The sequence below is a fragment of the Haemaphysalis longicornis genome, unplaced genomic scaffold (genome assembly GCF_048455015.1).
Source record: "Haemaphysalis longicornis isolate Haplotype H1 unplaced genomic scaffold, Haemaphysalis longicornis Haplotype H1 scaffold_1, whole genome shotgun sequence".
Lineage (NCBI taxonomy): Eukaryota > Metazoa > Arthropoda > Arachnida > Ixodida > Ixodidae > Haemaphysalis > Haemaphysalis longicornis.
In genome coordinates this window covers 386,956,770-386,981,372 of record NW_027526203.1, presented here as the reverse complement: position 1 = coordinate 386,981,372, position 24,603 = coordinate 386,956,770, and the positions used below count along the sequence as shown (strand labels likewise).

Below are 24,603 nucleotides of genomic sequence, written 5' to 3'. Positions count from 1 at the left end.
AGCGCCATTCCCACGGTCCAAAATACCTTCTATGCCGAGAACCTCACACTGTAAGTTGCCCAGGGCTCCACCAGTCAACGACAGGATGTACTTCAAACTGCCCTCAAGATTTTTCAGAAGTATACGTATGCTCTAATGCAATCCTGTCGTTCAGCCTCACCACAGTGCTCTAGATCTACCGATATACAAGCAGCCAACGATGAGATTTCGGCGAATTACGATGCCAACCATACGATTTGAATCAAAAGTTCGGTCTTCGCTGTGGTATCGCGCAATGCAAGCATGACGTTCTGCATTGCACAGTGCCACTGCGCAGACGAAATTTCTGAGTCTAAAGGGTGTGCACGTTGCTGTCAATTGCGGATTTGCTATGTTTTGGCGACATGAATTGATCACTTTAGTGATTTTCTGGGAAACTGAATCACACGGTTGTTTTAGAGTATACCGTCCAGGGCCTCAAATGCACTCTGGACAAGACTGCCTTCATCCGGCTATTCCCTTGCACATGCAAGAAATGCAACTACCAAATCCCTGATTCAGAACACTTCACCAAGCACCCAGTAGCCACTGTACCCTCACTTAGAATACGGCAGTTGCACATCTTCAAAAACACTAGAGGCTCTAGCACTACCACTCAATTCCAGATGATGTTGACCCAACTCCCTCAACTTGTCCACCGTGTTTCCCACCACCGGTTCGGCCTATAAGAACACGATACGGTTTGCATTACCCAAGCGCTTCTCACCAGGCACCTCATGTACAGGACACCATACCTGCCCATCAACCCTTCAGAGCGAGACAGGCTCAACACGCTTATTCGCTAACCTTACAAGACCGCGCTCGCTATTCCTCCAACTGCATCTAACTGCGAACTCTTCCAATGACCCGGAAGTCCACAATACTTTGAAAGAACTTCTGGAATCCCAAAAACCCTCACAGCAACGACGCCTCAAACTTGCATACATAGGGCGGTGCTCTCTCCAACGCATAGGCTATGCTACCACCCATCCGGCGGCTGTCCCGTCGGAACCCTACCTTACATCCCGGACCCCATTACAGTGGCTCCTAACCCCCGAAATATGCAGCAGGAATACAACATCGCCTGCCACCACGGCCCTTTCCACCAGCCTAAGCTGGACATCGAGACCGGAGCTGGACAGCTTCTTCTCGCACTGCTCACGGGAAGGGTGCGCTATTCTTTGAATTTTGGGGTTTGCGGAACACCCCATACCATATGATGCAGGGTGCCCGGGGCAGCGCAAAATTTGCACAGCGGGTAGTACTGCGTGGTATGGAGCAAGTGAAGTTTTGACGGATGAGTGGACTAGTACTGTCACAACCAGGAACTTTAGGAGATGCTGGAAGACCTTCCGTCGAAAGGCGTCCGGACCCGTTGGGAACAGGAAGTCTTCCAGCTTGTGGCTTGGTTCACCGAGTCGCTGGAGGGCGGCCCGAAGTTCCTCCCTCGCGGTGTCATGCTGGCGGCAAGAGCACAGGAAGTGCTCCAGCGTCGCGGGCTCTGGGCAGTCGGCGCAGGTGGGGGACGCCCGGCGACACTGGTGGTGCAGAAGGGCTCACACGTTGCAGCAATTAAGCCGCAGGCGAAGCAGGAGCGACCGAGAGTCGCTGCTGATGCGTCCAGGGAGGGCCCGTGGGGCCCGACCCCTCACCACTCGGCCACCCGGATGCAGGGCCTCCGCCACCCGGGCCAGGATAGTCCTTGCAGCATCGAATGAACCACATCCCGGGAGGCCTGCTGGCGAGCAGCACCCTTGGTCAGGGAGTCTGCTACCTCGCTGCCATGAGCTCTGACCGGCCGGCAGCCTGCTCGCCCCAACATCCCTCTCCCCCAATTTCCCGATCTTCTTAGCCGCTACCAACCACCTAGGCCGCCGCAGATGCTCGCCCCCTCACCCTCACCTCGTTCAGCATCTAACAGAGCCCCCCCCCCCCCCCCAATCTTCTCTCCGTGCTCACTATAACAGCAGTGCAAAGATACCGCCATCGCATAGAACCCATCAAAATAGCTGTAAATGCAACACACTGCGTTCGACACGGGAACGCGCGTGGCCCAGACGGCTTTGTGAAAATTGGTGTTCTCGATACAGAAACTGAACCAAAAGGTGCACAATGCCAGCGGCCGGACGTGACGTAGGGGAGGGAACGGAAGTGGGCGTAATAATACCGGCGGCCGCTGACTGCTGCTAGCTGCTGCCTCAGAATGCGCGTGGGAGGCGGCGTGTTTCGCATTGTTGTTTCAACTGAAGAACTGCGACCAATATTTCGCGATGCCTAACGAAGTTGAATGATTATGAGGTTTAACGCGACGACGCTACACAGGCGATGAGGTGCGTCGTAGTGGAGGGCTCCGGATTAATTTTGGCCACCTGGGGATACGTGCGCCGAAATCTCGAACACGCGGCTAACGAAGTTATGCGCTGTGAAAAGCGCTGCGTCGTGTGGCTACCAGCCGAGACGGAGCAGACCGTGCGGCAATTATATTAGCGAGTAGGAAGCCTCGGCGTTGCGAGGTAAAACATAGTGGCCTGATTGATAAAGGTGTTTGCTCGTGAGATATCGGACAGTAGCTTTGATTAGCCTACGTCTTAATCATCATCTCATCTTTGCCGGGAAACGAACCTCGCTCGGACTGCGGCCGATCACAAACTGTGCTTGTTATGTCTCACGAGGAAATGTCTTCGTTAATCTCATCTTAGTAACTATCTCGCTGCACACAATAAATCGAATTGTAAAATAGTATCTAAAACCGCGATCATAAGCTTACAAAGATAGATGGTGCACTAAAATTAAAATGCGAAAATATTACCTATCATACAGCGCCTGGAACATGGGTATTGCATGCTTGCTTGATATAACATTATCCTTCCATGGAAACGAAATCAAACGCTCCGCAAAAGTAAATGCTTTATCAAGGCAAAAGCCTTAAGGGGACACTGAAGGCAACCAGAAAGTTGGTTTCAAACGAACGTCTGACCCCATAGGCGTTTTAGCGTTGGTTCGTTGCTGGAAGATGCCTTAATTGATGAGAAAGTGCTTGTCAAACAACGCATTTCTCTTCCTCATTTCCCTCGCAGTGATTCTATGGCGCAAACGGAGGCTGCTTCAACCGTGGTTTCCATCACGATCATAGAATTTTTTAATAAGCATACTAGTGAGGAAACTGCGCCTGGGAAGCCAAGTCGGTGAGAGGGGGGGAGGAGGGGGCGTATGGGAAGATCGGAGCTCCTGCCTTGGCATGTCTATCAACTTCTAAGCGTCTTCTTGCGTTTGCTTTCTTCACTATGCATTACTATGTCTACGAGGTAGCCGAAATGGTCTAAACTCGCTTCGCTTCTCTCGCTTTGCTTGGAAACTCGAAATTCGCTACAGCTGTGCTTCATTATAAGCAAGTGGGAGGGCTGGGGGGGGGGCGAGTGACCATCGGTTTATATTTACGTAAGTACAAACTCACATTGTAGATACGCTAGTTTGTGTTAAGGATAGTTCTCTTCCCGGTTATATTTTTCACTAGCAGTACATATTTTAACAGCGCCCGGACACCTTGACTGAGCGAGTAATTAGGTAATTAGTCGCCGCAGCAGTTGTAGCAGACGATCTGTGCACCGGTTCTCCGCGAAAGTGGTGTTTTTATAGGTACGCGCATAAAACGTGTCTGAGCTTTTGAAACAATTTATTATTGAAATATTCGCAAACTAAGAGTCTTTAATGAGACTTATCCCGAAATTTTACATTACTGTTAACTACCAGCTTGGTCTGCGGAATGGTATACGCACTACCGTTCCGGCCGATCCTGAGTAAAATGAATATTTATTTTCAATTTCCTTAGCTTTAGAACAGCGATTTTTCCTTTACACTTAAGCAATAACACACTCTCCTTTGCGTTTTTGTTGCACTGTATATGAATTTACGGCCACTAAAACGTTTCATTCCAAGCCAATGATGAAACTAAGGCGAGCGTACGGTTTGATGGCGGCCCATGACGACACGGAGGGGCTTAATGTGAGCCGCGTAAACGCTAACGCCAGATCCCTCTCTAGTGTATATTGTAAGAAATTCTATGCTCACGGTAAACCGGCAGTAAGCTAGGGAGCGGTGATGTATAGCAGTAGAAGCAACCGAATGCAACGCTACCACATTTCAAGCGGTTTTTTCAGTTTCGGTCAAATCAATCGCGCTTTCCCGAACTACCACATCCTTTGCTGCTCCGGACCACGAAGCAAAATGTTTCTTCATGGGTCGCTATCAGTGTTGACGCTTGGTTGAAGAAGAGCATAGTGTCTTTTTTAAGCCATGTGAATGTGCCAACATTCACATGGCTTAAAAAGGACACTATGCCGAACAAACCGCTCGTGCGCGGCTCACGCACCCCACCTCATATAGCGGCGCCGCTGCAAGCGTGCACGAGTAGCGCCACCCAGAGGAAGCCAGGGAAGACGTTGCGTACGCCACACATTGCGTACATTTCAAAATACTGACCTTAGCCAAAATAAGCGTTTCATTATTCTTTTTCTGTACAAAAAAAAAGCGCGCAAGGAGTCACAATAAAGGCGGCTATGCCCACACTACTGCACAAGGGTCGCACAATCAGGTGGCCGAGCATTACACCAGGCATTGCACCGAAACCGAAACGAACTTGTTGGCTTCTGGCGTCACCCTGTGATCAATCGGATGAGCTCCCATGGTATTGTTTCTAGCTTTCGTAGAGTCATAAAACGCCACGAACAACTCTCCTAGTGCTTACCCCAAAAGGAAACATCGCCATTACGGCGTTATATCTTCACCTGTCAGTCGGCGCCGCAGAAGCAATGGTCATCGCTCATGCCACCACGACTCATTGCAACGAACCATAATAACAACAGACTCTTAACACACCTGTCGCCTTTATCAAGCCGGACTAGCCCCACCCAAGGTTATATCCTAAGAAAGCTTCCTGACTACGTCGAAATAACCGTTGCCTGGTCTCCAGGCCGCCCAGACCTTGTCGGAAACGAGGCAGCACATGCTGCCGCACGCGACCTTCATATCCGACCATTCCCAACGTATGTACAGGAAACCCCCGAGTGGCACGGAACTTTTAGCCAGCAGTCCAGCACCGATTGACCCCACTTACAACTCAATACTCTCACACTACACACACATAGGAAGAACAATTCTCCTCCACTCCCCTTATTATCAAGCCACCAACCATATATGCTTGAAGAGTGCTAACCGAAACATTTTACCATCCCATAATCCTCTCGAGGATATCCCCATCCCTCTTCTCACTGGACTGCCCGCCCCGCAACTCACCTCTTACAACGTATCATCTAGCATTCTCCTACCCACATTACATCAACCCCATTAACAAACCATCCCTTGAGCAGTGGTGGTCAGCGCTAACCAGCTCGGCGCGGGAGGTTTAAGAAGCCCTAGGGCGGCATCCTGGAGTTTTGTCCCTCTCGTGTCCATTTTGAGCCAGCCCTGATTGGCTAAAAGCGAACAACCGAATGTAACGCATGTGATGAGGTAGCTGTCAAGAGAGCTCGCCAATCTGCCGAAAGGATGGTGATAATCTTTCAGCGAGGGATCCCGGTCAAGGAAGGCAGAGGAGAAAATAAGAAGGTGTGGCCGGAACGGAGTAGGACCACCCAGCGGGCAAGTCGTGAGTTTCGGTACCCTGTCGTAGGATGGCCAGAACCCCGGTGTCCTGTGGCCGTTGTAGGACGCCCAGGCACCCCGTCTCGACCTTCCACCAGGGGAGTCTCTACAACGTGAAGTCCGGCCGCCATCTCTCCGCCCTTCGCCGATGGAACTGACCTCACAAGGCCACCCTCTACGGCGCACCTCCAACACCCTACCCCGGTGTGCCTCTCCGACATCTGATGTTTCTTCGCCTCGCAAGAACGCATTAACCTTTATTAACAAGAGCAGTTATCCCTTTTCCTGCTGCCCGAAAGTTTCTTCCGTCGTCTATGTTCGTGTTGTATGTGCTTTTTATCGTCTACTTCTATCCTTGCGTAAATCCATCTCCGTGTTTTTGTCTTAAACCTGCGTCTCATTACCTCGCCTTGAGTCTCCCGTAACCTCACATCACAACGCAACGTAACAACAGTGGAGCTAATGCTTTGAGTCCCGGGTTCTCGGAGCAGACGAGCTGCAGCAGACCATTTTTGAGGTTCTAATGGGAATGTATCGGTCATCGTCTTTTTATTGGCTCTCCGGCGGAACAGGAGGGCAAGAAGTAATGTTGGCCCGTTTGAAATGCCTGCCGAAGCACTCCGCCTCTCGAAGAGGACAGTGCGGCGAAATGTGCGACGAGCTGCGAGACGAACTTGGCCGGCGGTAGCGTGGGCTCGGTGTCGAGGACCAAGAGATATGCGCCCTTCGTTTCTTTGCGACCTGTGAGTTACAGTCAGCGGTTGGTAACGAAGAAACGATATCGCTGTTGCAGCCCTCCGAAAGCCGGTGCATCTACGCAGTCGGCATCACACCAAATAAACGATTGTATGCGAGCTTGGTAGCTGTTGAGCAGATGACGGAAACTTCACAAGCACTCGACATGGAATTTATAAACTCTTATTCGTACTTGACGAATACATATACCAGCTTAACGTTAACAGACTGGACGCGAAGCAGACACGTAGGTAAGAAGCGAAAATCCTGACCATCCGCGCAGGTTTTCACTCGGAGAGTACGACAGAAATCGTAATGAAAATCTCGCATCAGCATGCCGCGAGTGCGTCGATGCCGAAATTTGTAACAAAAGGTTATTATCCTGATACACGATCACTGCCATGGAAAAATCGTCGTCCAAGCGCGAAAAAACTAACCATGCGTTAGATATCGCTTTACTGTCACAGGAAACAGCTGGCTGCAGCTGCCATCTTTCGACATTCGTCACCTTGTGGTGCAAATTTTCAACTGCGTCATATAAAAATCTCATCATTTTTAAGTTTCCAAAATGCGTTTAAATAAACGCATAAAATACAGTTGAAATTCGGTTTAGTTGTTTAAAATGTGCTTACAACATCAGTTGCGCAAAAGTCAACCCAAAGCCAGCCTACAACCGCAAGTACGTCACGATGAAAGGGACGCAAAACGGACTTTTCAAAACTGATGAACTGCTGAATAGAGCAACCAATTAGATAATCAGCAGAGAGCAAGATCACGCGGTGTCCGTTGGCATCAGCTGACTTCGACGGAGCTTCCTTCTGATGTTAGGGATTTCGGATGGTTGCGTGGATGGCAAGTTCTTCCGACGTGTGACCGTCTGGCGAGATTCGGCATCGTGCGTTCCTCACGGTGCCCGCACTGCGGGTACACTGAAACATTGGAACATGCCTTGTTTCAGTGTCGTGTAGCGGTAACGTTTTGGACTGTGCTAAGCAGGTTGTTTGGTGTTACACTTAGAATGAGCACACGTTCAAATGACACGTTGGTGAACTTCCTGATGTGCGCTGGGGCTTTTGTATTGTGGCGAAATCGTGGTGCCGCGTGTCTTCGCGCCCGACCGCAACGGGCGATGTTTCCACTGCTGTGGCGTGTGCGGTCAATCCTTATGAGTCACTTGGAAAATGAGTTGGCAGTTCTAGGCGAAGAAGCCTTCCTGTTACGCTGGTCCTAGCGTTTCATAGTGGCCAGGAACAACATCCTGAGCATCACTATTGTGCCGTATTGACTTTCAACGAGTTTATGAACTCTTTCTGTGAACGCATGTGAACTTTTAATGGATTGATTTCGGAGTAGCTTGTTCTACCACCATAGACATTTGTCGTGCAAAGTGTTGACTGCCCGGAGTACTTGGAAACTGATTGGATTTTGTTTTTCTGTTTTTCGGGCAGCGCTGTTACCACTAGTCGCTGCGTGCTGATATGTGGTTTTATAATAAATTCTCTTCTCGCCCCTGGCGCAACGAGTCCTAGATTTGGAGCAGGCTCACGGCCTCCTGGACATAAGAGGGGGGACCACCTCAATACCCTCTCTTCCAAATAAATGTTTACTCCTCCTTCTCTTTTTGTTCTTCGACGTTCGAACATGACGCCACAAAAACTTCTAGTTAAGTTTTTATCAACTTCTGAGGACGTATTATATTGTTAAAATATTTGTCACGCAATTTTAACCGCTCGCGGTATAAGTTGCGCTGTATGGCCAGGGGTTACCTATCTTCACGTTTTCGCTGCTATCTGCCTTATTTTAGCAAAGCTACGCTCAAGAGTGGTATATTCGTGTTCTCGGTGCTAATCTGTCTATCTAGAGCAACTTGTATTTTTTCGTCAGTGTCCCTTTAAGTGCCTTATTCTGCGAAAAAGTGCCCTTGTTGTTGTTGTTGTTGTTGTTGTTGACCGGCCAAGAAAATGGCCGCATCTGCCAAAGTGAATACAGTTAAATCTGGATGTAACAAATGTGATAAAAATTCGCAAATTTTCGTTACATGCAGGTTTTCGTTGCATGCAGGTTTCGATTTAAGGCTCCCGTAAATGAAGCAGACACTAAATCATAATGCTAGAATAGTGAACTCTCCCTTTAAGAATTTATTTCACAGTGGAAAAAAATGCGTGTTTTGCGCCTTCTGCTTTTCCACGAAGTTATTCAGTACACGGCACTCCAAGGAATCAAGGTCACTTACCCCTGCATTCGCAAACGTAACTTAAGTATGAATTTTGCATTTTGACATTCTTCAGTGCCTTAACCAGTTTCAAGGACCAAACGTATGCTGAAAGGGCGCCTTTTCACTCGATGACCTTTGCCGCACTCACTTTTTGAGAGGGTACTAGCTTGTATACTATACCGGACGACAACGTTGATCTTTCTTGCCAGCGGAGACGGCACCTGAAATTACGAACTTGTCTTGAAAAGACAAAAATTTTCGTTTTCAGGCAGCAGAACGCATCACCAACGAACCTATAGCTCAGAAAGCAGCAGAGACGCGTGACTACACACCGACAGGCGGGCCTATAGCACCCAATCGACCCCACACTCACACTGGAAGCGCACGGTAGTTTGTGATGCAGGCAAAATTCGCTAAATTAGTGCATAACTCCAGCCGATTTTTTTTAAAAAAGTGCGAAAAACAATGGCTCATCAGCGTAGCGAATTCGTTACACCAAGGTTATCCGTCGCCATGCTTTCGTTACATAGAGGTCGCAAACACATCGGTTTCAACGGGGCTGGTAATGGGGAATTGAAAAACTTTGTTAAATCCAGGAATTCGTTACACAGAGGTTTGTTAAATCCCGGTTTAACTGTAAAATAAAACATGTGTCATTCGATGGGACTTGAAGCCGGGTATGCACAGTAGCAGCCCAGTGCTCCACCAACTGTACTATCTCCGCACGTGCCCTACAAAAAAATTCCCCCGCATTTCCCTGAAGGGGAGTATGAGGAAGTGCGAAGCACGGGGTGATGCTATGAGGGGGAGTTTGTTGAAGTTTGGTGGCATTTTGCCCGTTAGTTACATTAACACCCCCTCGTGATCACGTTTGGCTTAACACGCCTCGTTTGTCCCTCTGCGGAAATCTTGGTGAATTAACGTGTATGTTCGAGAGGAGGAGCGCACCGCACCGAGCGCACCGCAGCTGCGAAGCGCCGACCGGAGTGAAGGGAGAGGAGGCGCAGTCACGTGAGAGAATGCAGAACTAGCGGGTTTGTAGTATCACGTGTACACCACGCAGTTATCAAGCCGCTATAACGCCGCTGAGTCGCCAACGCACGCCGCTGACGACGTAGTTTGAATGCGTTAAAGATATAAGGCGCGTTACTAACACTGATATCAACGTCGCGTCCGTGTCTTGTGCAACATGGTAGCCTACCCCGCAATTCTGTACGCAGCGCGCATTACCACCATCGATGCCGGCTCGATACAGAGGATACACCGGTCGTGGGCAGTGTTCGTTTGGCGGTCGCAATACGAGCCCATGCGCCGCACCAATCTCTTCTGGAGCGTGGAGGGGGGTGGAATTGGACTGATAAACGCAGAACTCAAGCTCGTAGTCCAGCGCTTCCTTTTCTTCCGCGACCAGGTCGACCCGTTTCTTCAGGCGGCCATCCAATGCCTAGGCTCCTTTCACTTGCGGCCGTGGCTTGCCACATCAGCGCCTGTCGATCATGGCTCTCGCATCACCGGGTTCTACAGGGAGATAGCCAGCGCGGTGGCTTCACTTCAGACGTGTTTTTCTTGGGAATACCTGCTCGCTGTGAAGCCGCGAAAGTTATACTGGGACCTAGTCGCTCAGACACTGCCACCACCCCTGTACCGTCAGCCACCGGTCCCTCAGGGTGGAGGCGATGTGCTCAAGCGGGTCAGGCAATCCCCCATCCCAGTCCGCACAAAAGATTTTTTCTTCCGTTTCTACGCGGCAGTGTTACCAGTCATGGCGCGTCAGCAGGAGCGGGGCTTCTTCCTCCCCTGGGGCGCCGGATGCCTCCTGTGTGGCAAACCGGAAACCGCAGAACATGCATTTCTTGACTGCAACACGGCGATGTATTTCTGGCACGAAATACAATCGTGCTTCAGAACGTCGTGGAACATCACTTGGCCGGGCCTCAAGTTCCTGTGCGCGGACACAGGAACTGTGCGCGGACACCGTGATTGTGTCCTAGCCATCGGACTACACGCCCTCTGGAAAGCGAGGGTAGAAGTAGTGGAGTGCGCCCTCCACCCACAACCCGCATGGCGACACTTTCTGCGGGAGGTCCAATGGACGGTCAGCGCATTGGGCACATCTGACTGCGACCTGGAACTGCGAAGGAAGCTCGCCCGAGGCAGCCATGCGCTGAAGCGCTACAAAACAAATGAGGAAAGGCGCAGGCAGGGAAACGCCTAAGCCATTAAAAAAAAAAGGGGGGGGGGGGGGGGGCTGGAGCGTTTAACGGGCCAGCGTATCCACGTTGACCAAGTCCTCTTTTGAGAAACAGGAGAGATAGCGCCGGCCAATAGGACGCACGCAATTCCTTCAGCCTTTGTTTTTGTAGAGCATGTGTTGCTGTTCTCATTGTCCTTGTATTTTTGTTTTCGTGTCTCTTTGCCCTTTTTTTCTTCTCTTGGTTTCACGTTCGTTGTCATCTTACCCCCAAACATGTAACCGACACATCCACTGTCAGAGCTGCTCCGGAACCATGTGTAACACTCGGCATGACGTGTATATTTATGTGTAAATAAAGTTATTGTTTAAAAAAAAAAAAAGTCGCGTCCGTGGCTTAGTCGGTAGAGCGTCGCGCTGCGGCCGCAAAGTCCGCAGATCGAAACCTGGCGCCGGATGCTGTTTTTTTTTATATAGTGTAGTGGCCTGGCTGGCGCGCCGAGAGAGGGTGTTGCGAGCTGGAGAGTAGTAAAGGGGCTTTAGGAGAGTAGGCGAGGGGGGAGAGGAGGCGCTATGTGAGCGCGACGATTCAGGCTCGCTTAAGAAGTGCATTCCCACTTATTCCTGGCCAATCTCCCACGTGGGTATGTGCCATGTCAGCGGCCAGGCAGCGCGCGCCCATCTCCCCCCGTTGCTAAGGAAGACGAAAAGCGCGCGCACCCGCAGCTGTTGCTATGCGGACGGCGGAAGGTTCGGGGTCGCTTATAAAGTGCATTCGCTCTTAAAAAATCTGCGGAAGTCGTCTTTTGTTTCTTTTAGCCGACGATGTAAATTTCTGTAATTACGGCGAATAAGTGTCCACTTCGCCAATTATGTATTTTTCCGCAGATGAGGCGTAGTGCAGGGTTGGTCCATTTTGCCATTTCTTATTCGTAATTTGTCACCGTTTCCTTAATTGGGTGCGCTATTAGAAGATGCGGGGAGTCGACTCAAGCGAGCAAACAATTCCACCGAATCTACAGGGCACAGCTGACGAAGGGGGCGGCCGTCTGATGTGCGGCTTTTCTAATACAAATTGTACAACAGGGAGCTTTAACGATGAATATTACGAGGTACAAAAGTTAATTAAAAGCAGAACAGTCCGATGCATATGAGAGACAATGTCCCACAATATTCACCGACCGGGCCGGACGGTGCACCGCTGTCGGAGGCGATTCGGCTACCTGTGAAGCGTGGCTTCGTCGTAGGCCAGGCCATCCGAGACAATCAGGGTGATTCGAGGCCCGGGAGTATGCTGGAGCCGTTGTTACATCACGACGTCTAAACGTAACTAATTCGCTTCGGCGCGGAATCTCTTTTTATAACTGCGTCGGCGTGGAGAGAGGGGGGCACAACGCGCAACGCGCCCGCCGCCGTCGAGCACACAACTTCCCTCTCCCTCACTTCTGGAATCATCGGAGCGCTTTAGCACTGGCAAAGCTACGCTCGCCCCCTCGTAAGCGCTCGAAGCTTCGGCGAAAGCTGAGAAGCGGAGGTTTTATTTTTATTTTAATGCCGGCGAGCGGCCTCGTTCGAGGGAGTTCCAGGGTTTTCCAGGGGGCGAATAGAAAAGAAATTGAATGAATCGGACTACTGGGTAACCAGAATTAGGTGCTGTACAATAATATGAAAAATGTATACAATAGTTTAAGCACCGTACGCTCGAGTTTGTGACATCCACAAGAGAAACAAACGAAAGAAACAGATGCAAACACGATGTAGCAGCAAACAAGTTGCTAATAAGTATCTCTGGGCTTTCGCCATCAAAGCACCCCGATGAATTTTGGCGCGATTGTATAAAAATTATATCGTTCGTCGATTAGGAAAAGGGAAGTATACACCATTTTCCTTGCTAGAGGTGGGCGCCGCCATTTGCTTTTTCTGACCGGACGCTGCGACCGCCGAAACCTCCGCGCTGGGCTGTTAAGCGCTCCGTTCTTTCCGTGCGTCTGCTCGGTACCCGTGTATTACCGAGTGAACCGTAGTGGTTTGGCGTTAAGTTAGCGGTTGCAGTGCTTGTGTGTGTGTGTTCTGTTTTGTTTTCATCATCTGCGGACGAATTTTAGGTCCTAATTTGCTGCCAGAGCGGAAAATGCCGACCCCGGCTGTTGCGAGCAGCAGTAGCACTGGTGCCGGTGGTGCTCCGCAGTTCCGCGATGCAAACGTACCGGTATGGCACCGACTGACATAGAAATCGATATCGGGGAGTAAATACGTGTTTTCAATGCCACCCTGCTTCTTATGTTCACCGATTAGTAATGTTTACGGAAGCGCGGACGTCGAATGCGGAGCGCGCACAGCATGGGTCACGGTGATCTGTGCTCACGATGGACCTTCGACGAGGCGATTGCTACGCTGTTGACATTGCAATGCAATATAATCTTTCTTAACTAGACTTATGACGGTTACTGACGAAACGAAATTACCTGGGCGGAAAAATAACACGACCGCACAATTACTATTCGAAGGTTGAGCAGAAGGGTCGACGTTCGGGCGAGTTAATATTGGTTGATCATGATCGTGATCATGATTTACCTAACTCTGCGCAGCGCATGGGCCTGTCGCTCGGAGCCCACCTTTGTGAAACCGCTGCTTGCACCACAAATGCTTTACGCCACCAGCAGTAACTGTTTTGTAATTGTAATACTTTAGATTCCGTGACAACGCAAAAGGATTAGAAGCTTTTCCTTTGACCGCGTTGTGAACAGGTTGAGCTATTTTCCAAATGCAGCATTCACGCGTATCTTGAGCTGCGTTTCCACATTGGGCTGCCTGCTTATCCTGCTATCGGCCAGCAGTATGCGATGGAAAAAGTTATCCTTTCATATCGTTTGGCAGTGTAATGCGCTGGCCTGAAAAAAAGTAAACAAAACGCCGTTGTTTTAAAGGTTAGATTAGATTAAAAGGGGATTGTTTAATGCCAATCCGCTGTAATGACCAAACCATATATGGTATTTTAAATTGACTACAAGGAACCAGAAGTTATTGTAATGTTGTATTGTATCGGCGCTCGTGAAAGATCCCCAGGTGGCCAAAATTAACTCGGAGCCCTCCACTACGGTGCGCCTCATCACCCATGAAGCGTCGGGGCGTTGAACACCATAATGAATCAATTCATCAATCAACCAACCAATCAATCAATGCTGTATTGTAAAGGATAAAGTTGCTTCTAACATTTCAGGGGGTTCCGTTCCCTGTCGCAGCTTTGCGTGTGATAAATGGATTTTGCTCCGTCTGCTTGCCGTCCAAGTGCACCCAACAAACCCTGGAGTTGGTCGTTGGTACAAAGTCGTTGCGATTTATCAACGGCATCCACCGATATCTCAACTCGGTGTGCGTTGGGAAGCGATGCAGCAAAAACACGCCGCAATCGCACTGGATTCTCTCCAGGCAGTGTCGTGCACATGCGTGCTGTCAGCGACTGTTTCTCGCTTTCTCTGGAACCCACCACCGCGCAGTGCTGACCAAGCGACGTTGGCGCCTTGAACGGCATCGCAGCATTGGCTAAAACAGTTGAAAGTTCCGCAAAAACTAAGCACACGGTGCGAAATACTCCTGAACTAGGCAGCAGAGCACACCGCGCAGAGCGATGTTAGCACCCCAGCGCGCACAGGCAACGCTGGTCGGCCGCCGAGAGAACTGGTTTGAGAGTATTTTCCTCCTTTCCCGGCTGCTTATGGAAAATGGTGTATAGTTAGAATTTACAGTTGGCGAAGGCGACGGTTGGCTTTCGTGCAGATATATTTGCTTCCACGAGCAGGGATGAGCTTTGCCTATTTAGTGAACCAGGGAAAACTGACAGAAATGTTTATACCCGCGCACATACAATTTTAGTTTTCGAAAGCTCTGAGGGGTGGAGGGAGTGTTAGTGCAGACCAACGTTGGTGCAGACCTTGTCAGCCAAAAGAAAACCAATATTGAGCGCAGGAGTGCAAGTTACCGAACGCGAATAATTTATTAACGAACCGGCTTCATCGTAAGCGCGCGTCGAGTTTACCGAGTTGCAATATCTATTGGTTTTAGGCAAAAAGTGAATATTGCTTTAACGCGGTTAGTATAAGACCAGTGATGCCTCCTACTGCAGCATCAACAACTTCCGACCACAGTGAGATTGTGTTGTCACGCATTACAGCTACACCTCGGCTATCAGGCGAGCTGAAGTGTATAGTGGTGTTTAAGTTTAGCCACTTGAAGTTCGAGGCCGGCGCTGGTATAATGCACAAACAATACGATTGAACCAATATTTGAAAGGAATTGTCAATATCACAATGTGCCCTACCGCAGTTTTATTTTTTTTCGCGTAGTTTCATTGTCAGCACTGACGTTATTTGTGCTAGCAGGACCCGGTCCGTGATCATTATCGTATTTTGACGAAGTTTTTCTGCTTAGATAGACTGTAAACTTATCAGGCTTCAGCTGCGGTGTTGAAATGTTATTCGTATTCTAAAATCGAATCTCCAGCTCTACCTTAACAGTGCGATTGTTTGTTTCCAAAAACTCGCATAAAACTGCCTAGATGCGCATGCTCTCCTGTAGCACTAACCCTGGTATTCTGGGTCCTTCCTTCACTCGAGCCTCCAGTGGAGGAGATCCTTGAAATCGATTTCCCCATGCGGAATTCTCCCCTCAGCCGAGTGGAGGGAGCAAATGAAGTGGCGGAGGGACTCAGAATACGGCCCTAAGACACTAAGGTAAGGCGTCTTTACTTGTACTGTCGCGCAGACGCCGGGCAGAAAATTTTGACTTGTCCACCTAAAAAAAGAACGGACGAAGAATCCTGTGATTCCTGTACTCCTATTTCACGGCCACTTAATGAAACAATACTGCTTTCACTTGGGGGCCATGATTACTGATCTCACGTAATTGCAAAAACCCAAGCCCTTCGTTCTTTTTAAAACAATGGAGCAAAATACCAGGTGGTTCATGCATGTATACACCGACGGCCGCGCACCACGCGCTGTAACCCAGAACTACCGACAAAAGCTTCCTTGCGCCCGGCAAGCCAGTGGCCGGAGAAGCGTGCTGGACAAGTTCCTCTTCTCCGCCACTGGCCCCTTGCATCATCTCTAAGATCACCTCCGCGGCACGGCCGGTCTAGAGCGGAGGCGCACGCTCTGTCCACTCTAGCACGGCCGCGTATTTGACAAACCTGCCCGCCTAGACGCACCCAATGTTCACCTCTCTTTTGCGCCGTGCTAGAAAAACCAAAGAACTAATGAACGCGTTGGTAGGTAAAAGAACGTAACTATATCAAACTATCGTACTTTTTTTGAAGAAAAAAATTGGCCGCGTATCTGCTCCTTTCGTTGCAAATGCCTTCAAAAGACGATAGTCTTTATTGGCTTTTGCGAAATAAATGCTTCCCTTCGCTTTACCTCTCACCTCTCATGTTGTTCCTCTTGCGTCGCGCTCCTCCCAAGGTAAAGACGCTTAAATCATTGCTTAAATCATTGCTTAAATCATTGCTTAAATCATTGCTTAAATCATTTTAAATTTACCGCGTTCCACTGCTCCAAACCGGGTGTCTCGATGCGAACGCTGCCGTACGGCGACGACGCGCGTTAATCGAGACGCCCTACTTCAACGTTTATAGAACCGCGTTTCCCTACTCCACGTGCGTTGCAAGCAGAACGTGGAACCTATCTAGTGGAACCTTGCGTAACTGTTGCCGGTTGATTTCTTAAAATGGCGCCAGAAGCTATAGTGGCGCGGGCGACAGCAGGCGACGGCGGAGTGAATTCTTTTTCTGCAGTTGATGAAGTATTTAATTTCGCAAAATTCAAGCATGTTTGATTTTTTTATAAAAGAACACTGCAAATATCACTTCTGTATTGATTTGTTGTCTCATATTTGCGTAATGTCTTGTTCTTCTTCAGCAATGTTGACAAGTATGAACATTACACCGGACATAGACGGGTAGATTTAGCTGTGACTATATATATAAGACTATTGCGCAGGCATTGTTTTGCTTTGGCCGGGTGACTGAATCGAGTCACAGACAGACAGACGGACAGATAGACAGACAGACATACAGACAGTCCAAAATTTCTGGGTTTAAGTAGCCCAAGAAAGACTATCGTCTTTAAAAGAGCGCTAAAACATGACACTAGAGAACAACGACGCAGATGCGCTGTGTCCTCGTTCTTCGTTCTTGTGTTGTGTTTTAGCGATCTTTTTTCTTCAAGCAGAATGCACCAACTAGCCCGACAACATATTTTACTGAAGTATCCTTACTTTCGATAAGAAAGCGTAGAATTCACCTAAGTGAACATGTCTACCCCCCCCCCCCCCCCCAAAAAAAAAAAAAATATATATATATATATATATTGCTGCATTTACAAAAGAAGGTACTCTCTGGGACTCGAACCCAAGCCGTCAGCGTTGTAGCCCACGACTCTTGCCTAGGCCAAGGAAGCCGAACAGCGATGCTTCGTTAGAAGTTGCTCAAGAGAATACAAAGAGGGCTGCAAGCGAAGCAGTCGATGGCGTTAGTGAGGCTGCGCGTAGGCTGCCAGGATCCTGAATCACGCATCCCGGCCGTGCCCACGGGAACATGTTTCGGCGACTCTCCGTCAGCTGGAACGTCACCTGCTACAGAGCTACTTTGGACGCTTGCAGTTAACGTGCTGTGGGGGAATAAGGCTGAAAACCTCGCGGTGGTGATTTTCCGAGCGCAACTTATTTAGATTAATTCTGGGAAAAGAAAAATGTGAGTGCACTTAGCCCTTAACAAAACATATATTGCATAATATCACATGACCCGTGCCTCTTGCCCGTCCCCTGGCAGCCTATTCACCTGGAGTGGAAACGCCGGCCATCCCTTCTCGTTTTGACAAAATATTTTCTTCATCTCTCTCACTATGTGTCATTCTTTTCAATTAGCTATCAACCTCGGGTCCGCAACACATTGGCCTTTTACCACCGCTTGCAAAATGGCCACCGTGTGTGGTTTCCAACCAACGAATCCGGGCGTTGCACGCAAACTCCCTTTACCGACGACGTCCCATTCACAGATTAAAAAAAAAAAAAAAAAAAAAAAAAAAAAACAGGAGAAACTGACGACGTATGAGCTTGCTAAGCTGCAAATAGCGTCGAAAGTCAGTAGCGGTTCTTCCGCCCCTGCCAGGTCCCTTTCCCTCAACGTTCCCCTCCTCCTGTACTCTATCCTACTCCTACACCACCTCTTTCTTCTGTCTTCCCTCCATCTCCCGCTCCTGCTTCCCTCGCCATCCCTGCTACTCCTGAGACCAGCTCGCATGTATATAGTTCATTTGTGGGTCACCAGTGGATCGCACGTAATTTGTGCTTCACGAGTCGGTGAACAACGGGTGGCTCACTGAGTGATTATCACTAGTGCGTAACAAGTGACCCAGCAGTTGCCTGCGACTCAGTGACACTCATCGCTGACACAGAATTTTGCGCGCACGCCCTTTGCCTGGGTGAAATGCGATCAACACACTCCGGTGATAGTCGGCGGGGATTTCAATATGGATGTCTTCAAACAGGACGAGAAGTGGCTCATTCAGTTCATGTTTCAAGAGTTTGAACTATAGGATGCCGCCATTCTTTGCATGGCGCGTGGGAGTGAAGCATTCATTCTTTCCTGGTCAATCCCCCGCAATGATATATGTTGCATAAGTTGGGTATGAGCCATGGGCTACTTTTTCGTCAGTTGCTTCAATGTGGATGCCTCTAAACCAGACAAGAAGCGGTTCCTCCGACTCATGTTGACGGAGTGTGGACTTGAGGAGGCCGGCATTCCTAGCATATTGTTTGGGCCCTTTATTCATTATTGACCACTCCTTATACATGCGTATATATTGTATAAATTCGTATGCGCAAGGGGGTGCTTTCGCTGATGAACGGACGTAAAAACCTTGCCATCTTCATCTTATATGCTCAATGTGGAAAAATAATAGCATCCACGTAAGCGCATGTGTAAGTACAACGCCGTGTCTGTCATCAAAGTATACTCAAGAAGGTCTTCATATTAAGAGGTGGTTAAAGCGCTCACAATACAGGGATGAAGGAAGAAAGACAACAAGGCGCTAACTAGCAACTGATTGTTTAACGAAAAAAAAAAACATGCAAATACATAATGACCAGACATCACGGGATAGGTTCATCTCGCCCAAGAAAAATCATGAGAGGGCTTTCCAAAGTGAATATACACATTAAGAGGCAAACGCGGCAAACAAAAGGCCATGTACGAAAAAAAGAAAGAAAGAAAGAAAGAAATATTAAAAACTACCCGATTTCGTGTCATTTATAATGCATCCTTACATGCTTTCGGAGCCTCTTCCTGGAGGAGCCACCTTAAATAGAAGCAAAGGCGGTGGCCTGGTCTGCGTTCTCCGCACGGACACGCATTAAAATGGAGACCTCTCTTGCTGTTTTAGGCAGTTTTGGGAGGTCAGCATGGCTGGTCTCAAGAACTCTACGAACTCGCATCCCGATGAAGATGCATTGCACAAGTTAAAAGACTTAACTGGGTTGGAAAACGGGTGCCCTGAAGTGGAACTCTGATGCAAGTCCACACCAATAGCTACGGTAGACGACCGCAAGAATGCACTTTCGAGACCTTATAGGTTACCTCGACGACATTATCCAAACGAAGAAGCGATGAAGGCATCCCTCAAGGCGGAGAGGCAATACCAGAAGGACGGCCGCACAGAAGTAGTGCAGCGTACCTTTTTCCATGTCCTGCCCGCTACTTGCTGCACCTTGAGAAATAACTACCCGATTTCGTGTCATTTATAATGCATCCTTACATGCTTTCGGAGCCTCTTCCTGGAGGAGCCACCTTAAAAAAGACATCCCCCTCGCGAGGGGCACGATCAAATGCACAGCATTTCCGAGGGGGTGCGCCGGCAAGTCGTATCTCTCGATCGCGGGACCCGTGTCGCCATCTTTTGGAGGCGCGGGACAACTTGTGGCGCTTTCGAAACAAACGAGAAATGAGTGAAGGATATAAGGCGCGTTCGGTGCATCGAAATCTGTGTCGGTTTCGTGGCTCGGTCGGTAGTGCGCCGGGCACCTTGCGTTCCGCCCGCGGCGTCATGGGTTCGAAACCGGGCGCCGGAAACTGTTATTTCGTAGTCCGCCTGGCTGCGGACTGCGACAAGGCGCGCCTGCGGACTACGACAAGGCGCGCATGCGGACTACGACAAGGCACGCCAACGCCGCGTGACATTGTGAGTTACTAAAATGCTATGCATTTAAAAAGACATCCCCCTCGCGAGGGGCACGATCAAATGCACAGCATTTCCGAGGGGTGCGCCGGCAAGTCGTATCTCTCGATCGCGGGACCCGTGTCGCCATCTTTTGGAGGCGCGGGACAACTTGTGGCGCTTTCGAAACAAACGAGAAATGAGTGAAGGTATAAGGCGCGTTCGGTGCATCGAAATCTGTGTCGGTTTCGTGGCTCGGTCGGTAGTGCGCCGGGCACCTTGCGTTCCGCCCGCGGCGTCATGGGTTCGAAACCGGGCGCCGGAAACTGTTATTTCGTAGTTCGCCTGGCTGCGGACTACGACAAGGCGCGCCTGCGGACTACGACAAGGCGCGCATGCGGACTACGACAAGGCACGCCAACGCCGCGTGACATTGTGAGTTACTAAAATGCTATGCATTTAAAATCACAATACTAGTTGTGGAGCGTGTGGCACAGATATGCCTATTATTTTGTGTTATGATAATGGAGCTGGCGCTACCACAACGATCTCTGCACCTCCTTGTTTCCAGGAAGGTCTCTAGAGGTTTTGTTATGATACGACGCCTTGATAAAACGGACGTATCAGAAAAAAGTAGGTGAACTTACACACGTAGTACAATGTTCACGTGGGGCCTTTCCTTCGACCTTATATATCTTCGATATTCTTGTACCAAGATGAATGCATACAAACTAACGGAATTGTCATAATGCTACTCAAGTAGGAAATGCTCCGGGTGCGTTTAAACCCTGCAAGCTGTCCTGTCGTGCACTAAAACATCTGGAAATGTACACGTTGTTGTCATCGAAGTAATTAACAGCGATCCCTGACAGCAAAAGACCGCAACCACGGCACAGTTATGGTGCGGAAGATTTTACGGCAGGTCTGCCGTGCTTTCGGGCTCTGCTCGAATTACCAGAAACGATTAGAAAAAAAGTAAAAGGTTTGAAAGCCTATTTACCCCCTCAGCTCCCGATACGTCGGCAAATCGCATACCTTTACATATTGAAAATGAGCAGTCATAAAATAAAACAGCATACAAGGCCATCAAGTAGTGTTCCCAGCGACTTCCTTTAATTTGCTTCCATATAGCCTTACCCAGTGATTCGCTTGGCTGGAAAGAAGAGTAAGTAAACGGGCAAATCGCCATTTGATTCCGAAGGTTGATGCACGCTGACACAGCCGGTTCATTCTGATGCGCCGCCTTTCGGTTCGGCGCGCCGCGAAAGGGGACCGAGAGCGCGGCCGGCCTGTTTGCATGGCGTACACCAGCAGCGTGCGCGGCGGCGTGCGGGAGAGGAAGAGCCCTCGCGCGGGAAAGGGTACGTCCTCCTCCTCCCCGCCCAGCGGTCCGGGTGGCGCGCGCACGAGGGGCGTCCGCGCCTGCGCCCGCACTGGCTAGGACGTAGGAGCTCAAACTCTGGCTGCCCAAAGTGGCGCGCCGAGTTTACTGCGAGTCCCGACCGTGCCTGAGGAGCGACGCAACTTTGCCGCACGCATCGATTGGCGTCGTTCGGTCGAGCAGGCGCGTTCCGAGTAGTCTGCCGCTCCAGACCTGTTGGACGCGATGGACCGCGGGTCCATGGCCACGTGCTGTGGTGCCCTGGCCGCGATCCTGGCGCTGGCTGCCAGCCCGGCTGCCACGGCCGCCTGGAGCAACTACGGCCCACCGGGTGAGTAGAGAGGGCGTCGAGGGCCCGGCCAAGTAAGCACACTCCTCGAAGACCTGGCTTCTGGTGGTGAACTCCGGCTGTTACGCGTTTTGCGACTAAAGTCACTGGGGCACTAAATGCTAAGGACGCGGTTTCAATGGTCATGCGCGCACACATTACCGTAAGCGCAATGGAACGACAGGGTTCTTGCTTTCCTTCCGGATAGCAGAACCATGGAAGCATCGCCATGCTGCCCTGATAGTGCCTCTAGATGCCTCTAGCTCCCGTCCCAGCTGCTGTTTTAAAAAGCGCTAGCCTCAACATTTGCCAGGTAAGCGTCGTACACGCGCTTCGAGTTTTCTGTACAGTGCGCCTTTTTCGTAAAAACGAAGACTCACGGGACGCTTCAGGCTCCAGTGAGTCTTGGTAGCCTTCAACATGGCCCTTATAGTTCTAGCTTCCCTACAATATTTGTGCTTCATCTGAACGATGTGAACGATTTTCATACCAAAATATTTGTTTTCTAGTGCTCCTGAAGTAAGAATTTTCGGAGAAACTGCGATATAAATTCGTGCCATTGTTTTGTTTATGGGTGCAAGAATGCCAGAAAAGGCCTCCATAATGCTTGCCAAGCTATTCAGCATTGTTCGATTGCTTTCATTAACAGGTACGAAATAAAAAATACCGAATATACCGCATTTTTCACCCTGTTTTTGTTGCTTAATTTGCGCGGATAGGTGCTCTTATTTGGCGAAGATCTTTTTGAAGACATCAAAACTCGTAGTTGAGGCTTCAATGTGTGCCTATCAGGCCCAATAAAAATAAATTTTCGAAGAACGCTAGCACTCAAACGGCTTTTCCGATGTCTCAGGATTAATGCGCTTGTCCTACAAATTTTTTACAGAAATTAGGGGCAAGTTAATATCGAAATCTTCAATCGTTTATGAATTGAAGAGTTGAACACGCTACAAATATTCATTCCCAGCTTCTTCGCTCAAAAAGCCGACCGCTGAGGAACCTAGTTAAACATTTGCATAAGGTGACATTGCGCCATGAGCAAGTAGTCGACTTGGATATGGACACTATAAAACTACTTTCCAAAATATTCAATAGTTTTTGTGTAATTCGTTGTGAAAAGTTGCTGCACATAGAACATGAGTTTCCAATGCTCGGGAACCTAGTTGAGCAACTTGAGCAACAACCTAGTTGAGCAACTAGTTGAGCAACCTCAATTATATCTATGGTAAATACCTTAATTACCCTGAGGTGCTCCAGAGTAACTACGCCGCTCACTAGCGGGCAAGCAGCGGCCATTGTGATCTCCTTTTCGCACGGTCTGTGTTGAATGAAAGTTTCGACTCAGGTGAATTAGCTGCGCAGTTATATTTCATGTTCACTCTTACAAAACGCGCTTGACATTTTTAACCGACCTACCTCCGGTGGTAGCTTTCAATTTATTCGCCGACTCCTTCCCGTACTACATCGTCTGCACGATTGTTCGCTATACTAATCTAACGGATCTATCCCTAGCTGGAAGCGTAAGGACGGCCGCATTAATGCAGCGAAAGTGATTTGATTCGACAAACAAAACTCTCGTGGTTTTCAAACCTAATAGCTGAAACGCTCAAAAGCCACGCCAGCACTTCTTGGCCTTCGTTCACTGGGTATCTCACTGCACCGTCCCCAGATACAATTTAGGATGTTTTGTTCTAAAGCACTTATATCTGTTGTTATGCGAGGTTATCGAGCTAATTGAGCATTAGACCACCTTGGTTTGATTAGCCTAAAATTTAAGAAAATATATTATGAGCCATTCCTCTCTGGGAAGGTAGGTGACCAGCCAAACTGCTTGCGCACCTATCAGTGCAAACAGTTTGCAGTGATAGGTGTACCTAGCGGTGACACAGAATTGAGGTAAAAGGTATAAGTACATTTTATTTCCCTTGAGAGCTGATGGTGGTTATCGCTTAGGAAGACACTTGCAGTAACAGCCGTTTTCTTCTGAGCATTCGTGATAAAGTTGGCTTTGCCACAAGGTGGTTTTGCACACGGAGAACGGAGCTTTAACCCATGTCCGTGCCGCACTAGGACAACTTCATCCTATAAGTTAAGTAGCATCTATGAAAGAAATGCTCTCTCGATGCCTTCGGTGGGTGTGCCACGATCGAGCTCAAGTACCAAGCAACTTTCGTGAGGAAAACGAACATCCCTCTTTGTTCTACAACTGGACAGTTCCCATAGAAATCACCAGCCGTTTGAAACATGAAGGGACGGTCACCGAGACGCTCGTTTTCCAACGCTTCGCGCTAAAAAAGCTACACACGTAGCTTTTCAAAGGCACGTGGAGCCTCGGTAGCTTTTGTTCGCAGACACGAAAAATACGTGGAACTTAAGTCATGTAAGCTTCGCTTAAAAGCTTACACATGCCGTTTAGTGACTGCCAACGCTGGAGAACCTCAGAGAGGCTGAAGCGTCCCGACAAATTCCTGGTAGGTGGGTGTTGTGTACTATGCACCGGGAGGAGGTTGGTACTCGCATTTCACGGGCTCATTGTACTTGCGCAAAAACATTGCGCGGTATATTCTCTCCCGAATAGGTGTCGCAACGGCAGGAACGTCATTATGCGCCAGACAGATCCCCAATTGATGCCTGAGCGAAGAACTAAAGTGCTGCCACGTCCAGCGTAGGTGCCTCACTGGCAACGCAACCTTACATTCTGGGGGAATGAGATATGTTTTAGAGCTACATTTAAGGTCTTCTGGACTTGTTGTTACCATTTGAGACTTACGACATCTAAGGGCTTGAAAACATTCAGTCATAGTCTAATATCCCAAAACACAGAATTTTAACTTATAAGTAAGCATTAAATATAATAATCTTAGGTACGTGTCCGAATTATTTACC

The 24,603-nt window shown here is 49.1% G+C and overlaps 1 protein-coding gene across 1 annotated transcript in view; it reads left to right on the top strand.

Moving 5' to 3' along the window:
* Nucleotides 1–21,511: 21,511 nt before the first annotated feature.
* LOC144172086 (contactin-3-like) overlaps nt 21,512–24,603 on the top strand; it is a 196,470-nt gene continuing 193,378 nt past the window's right edge. The window contains exon 1 of the mRNA XM_077701004.1: nt 21,512–21,720. Coding sequence (XP_077557130.1) covers nt 21,615–21,720 — 106 coding nt within the window. The 5' untranslated portion in view covers nt 21,512–21,614. The remainder of the gene's footprint in view (nt 21,721–24,603) is intronic.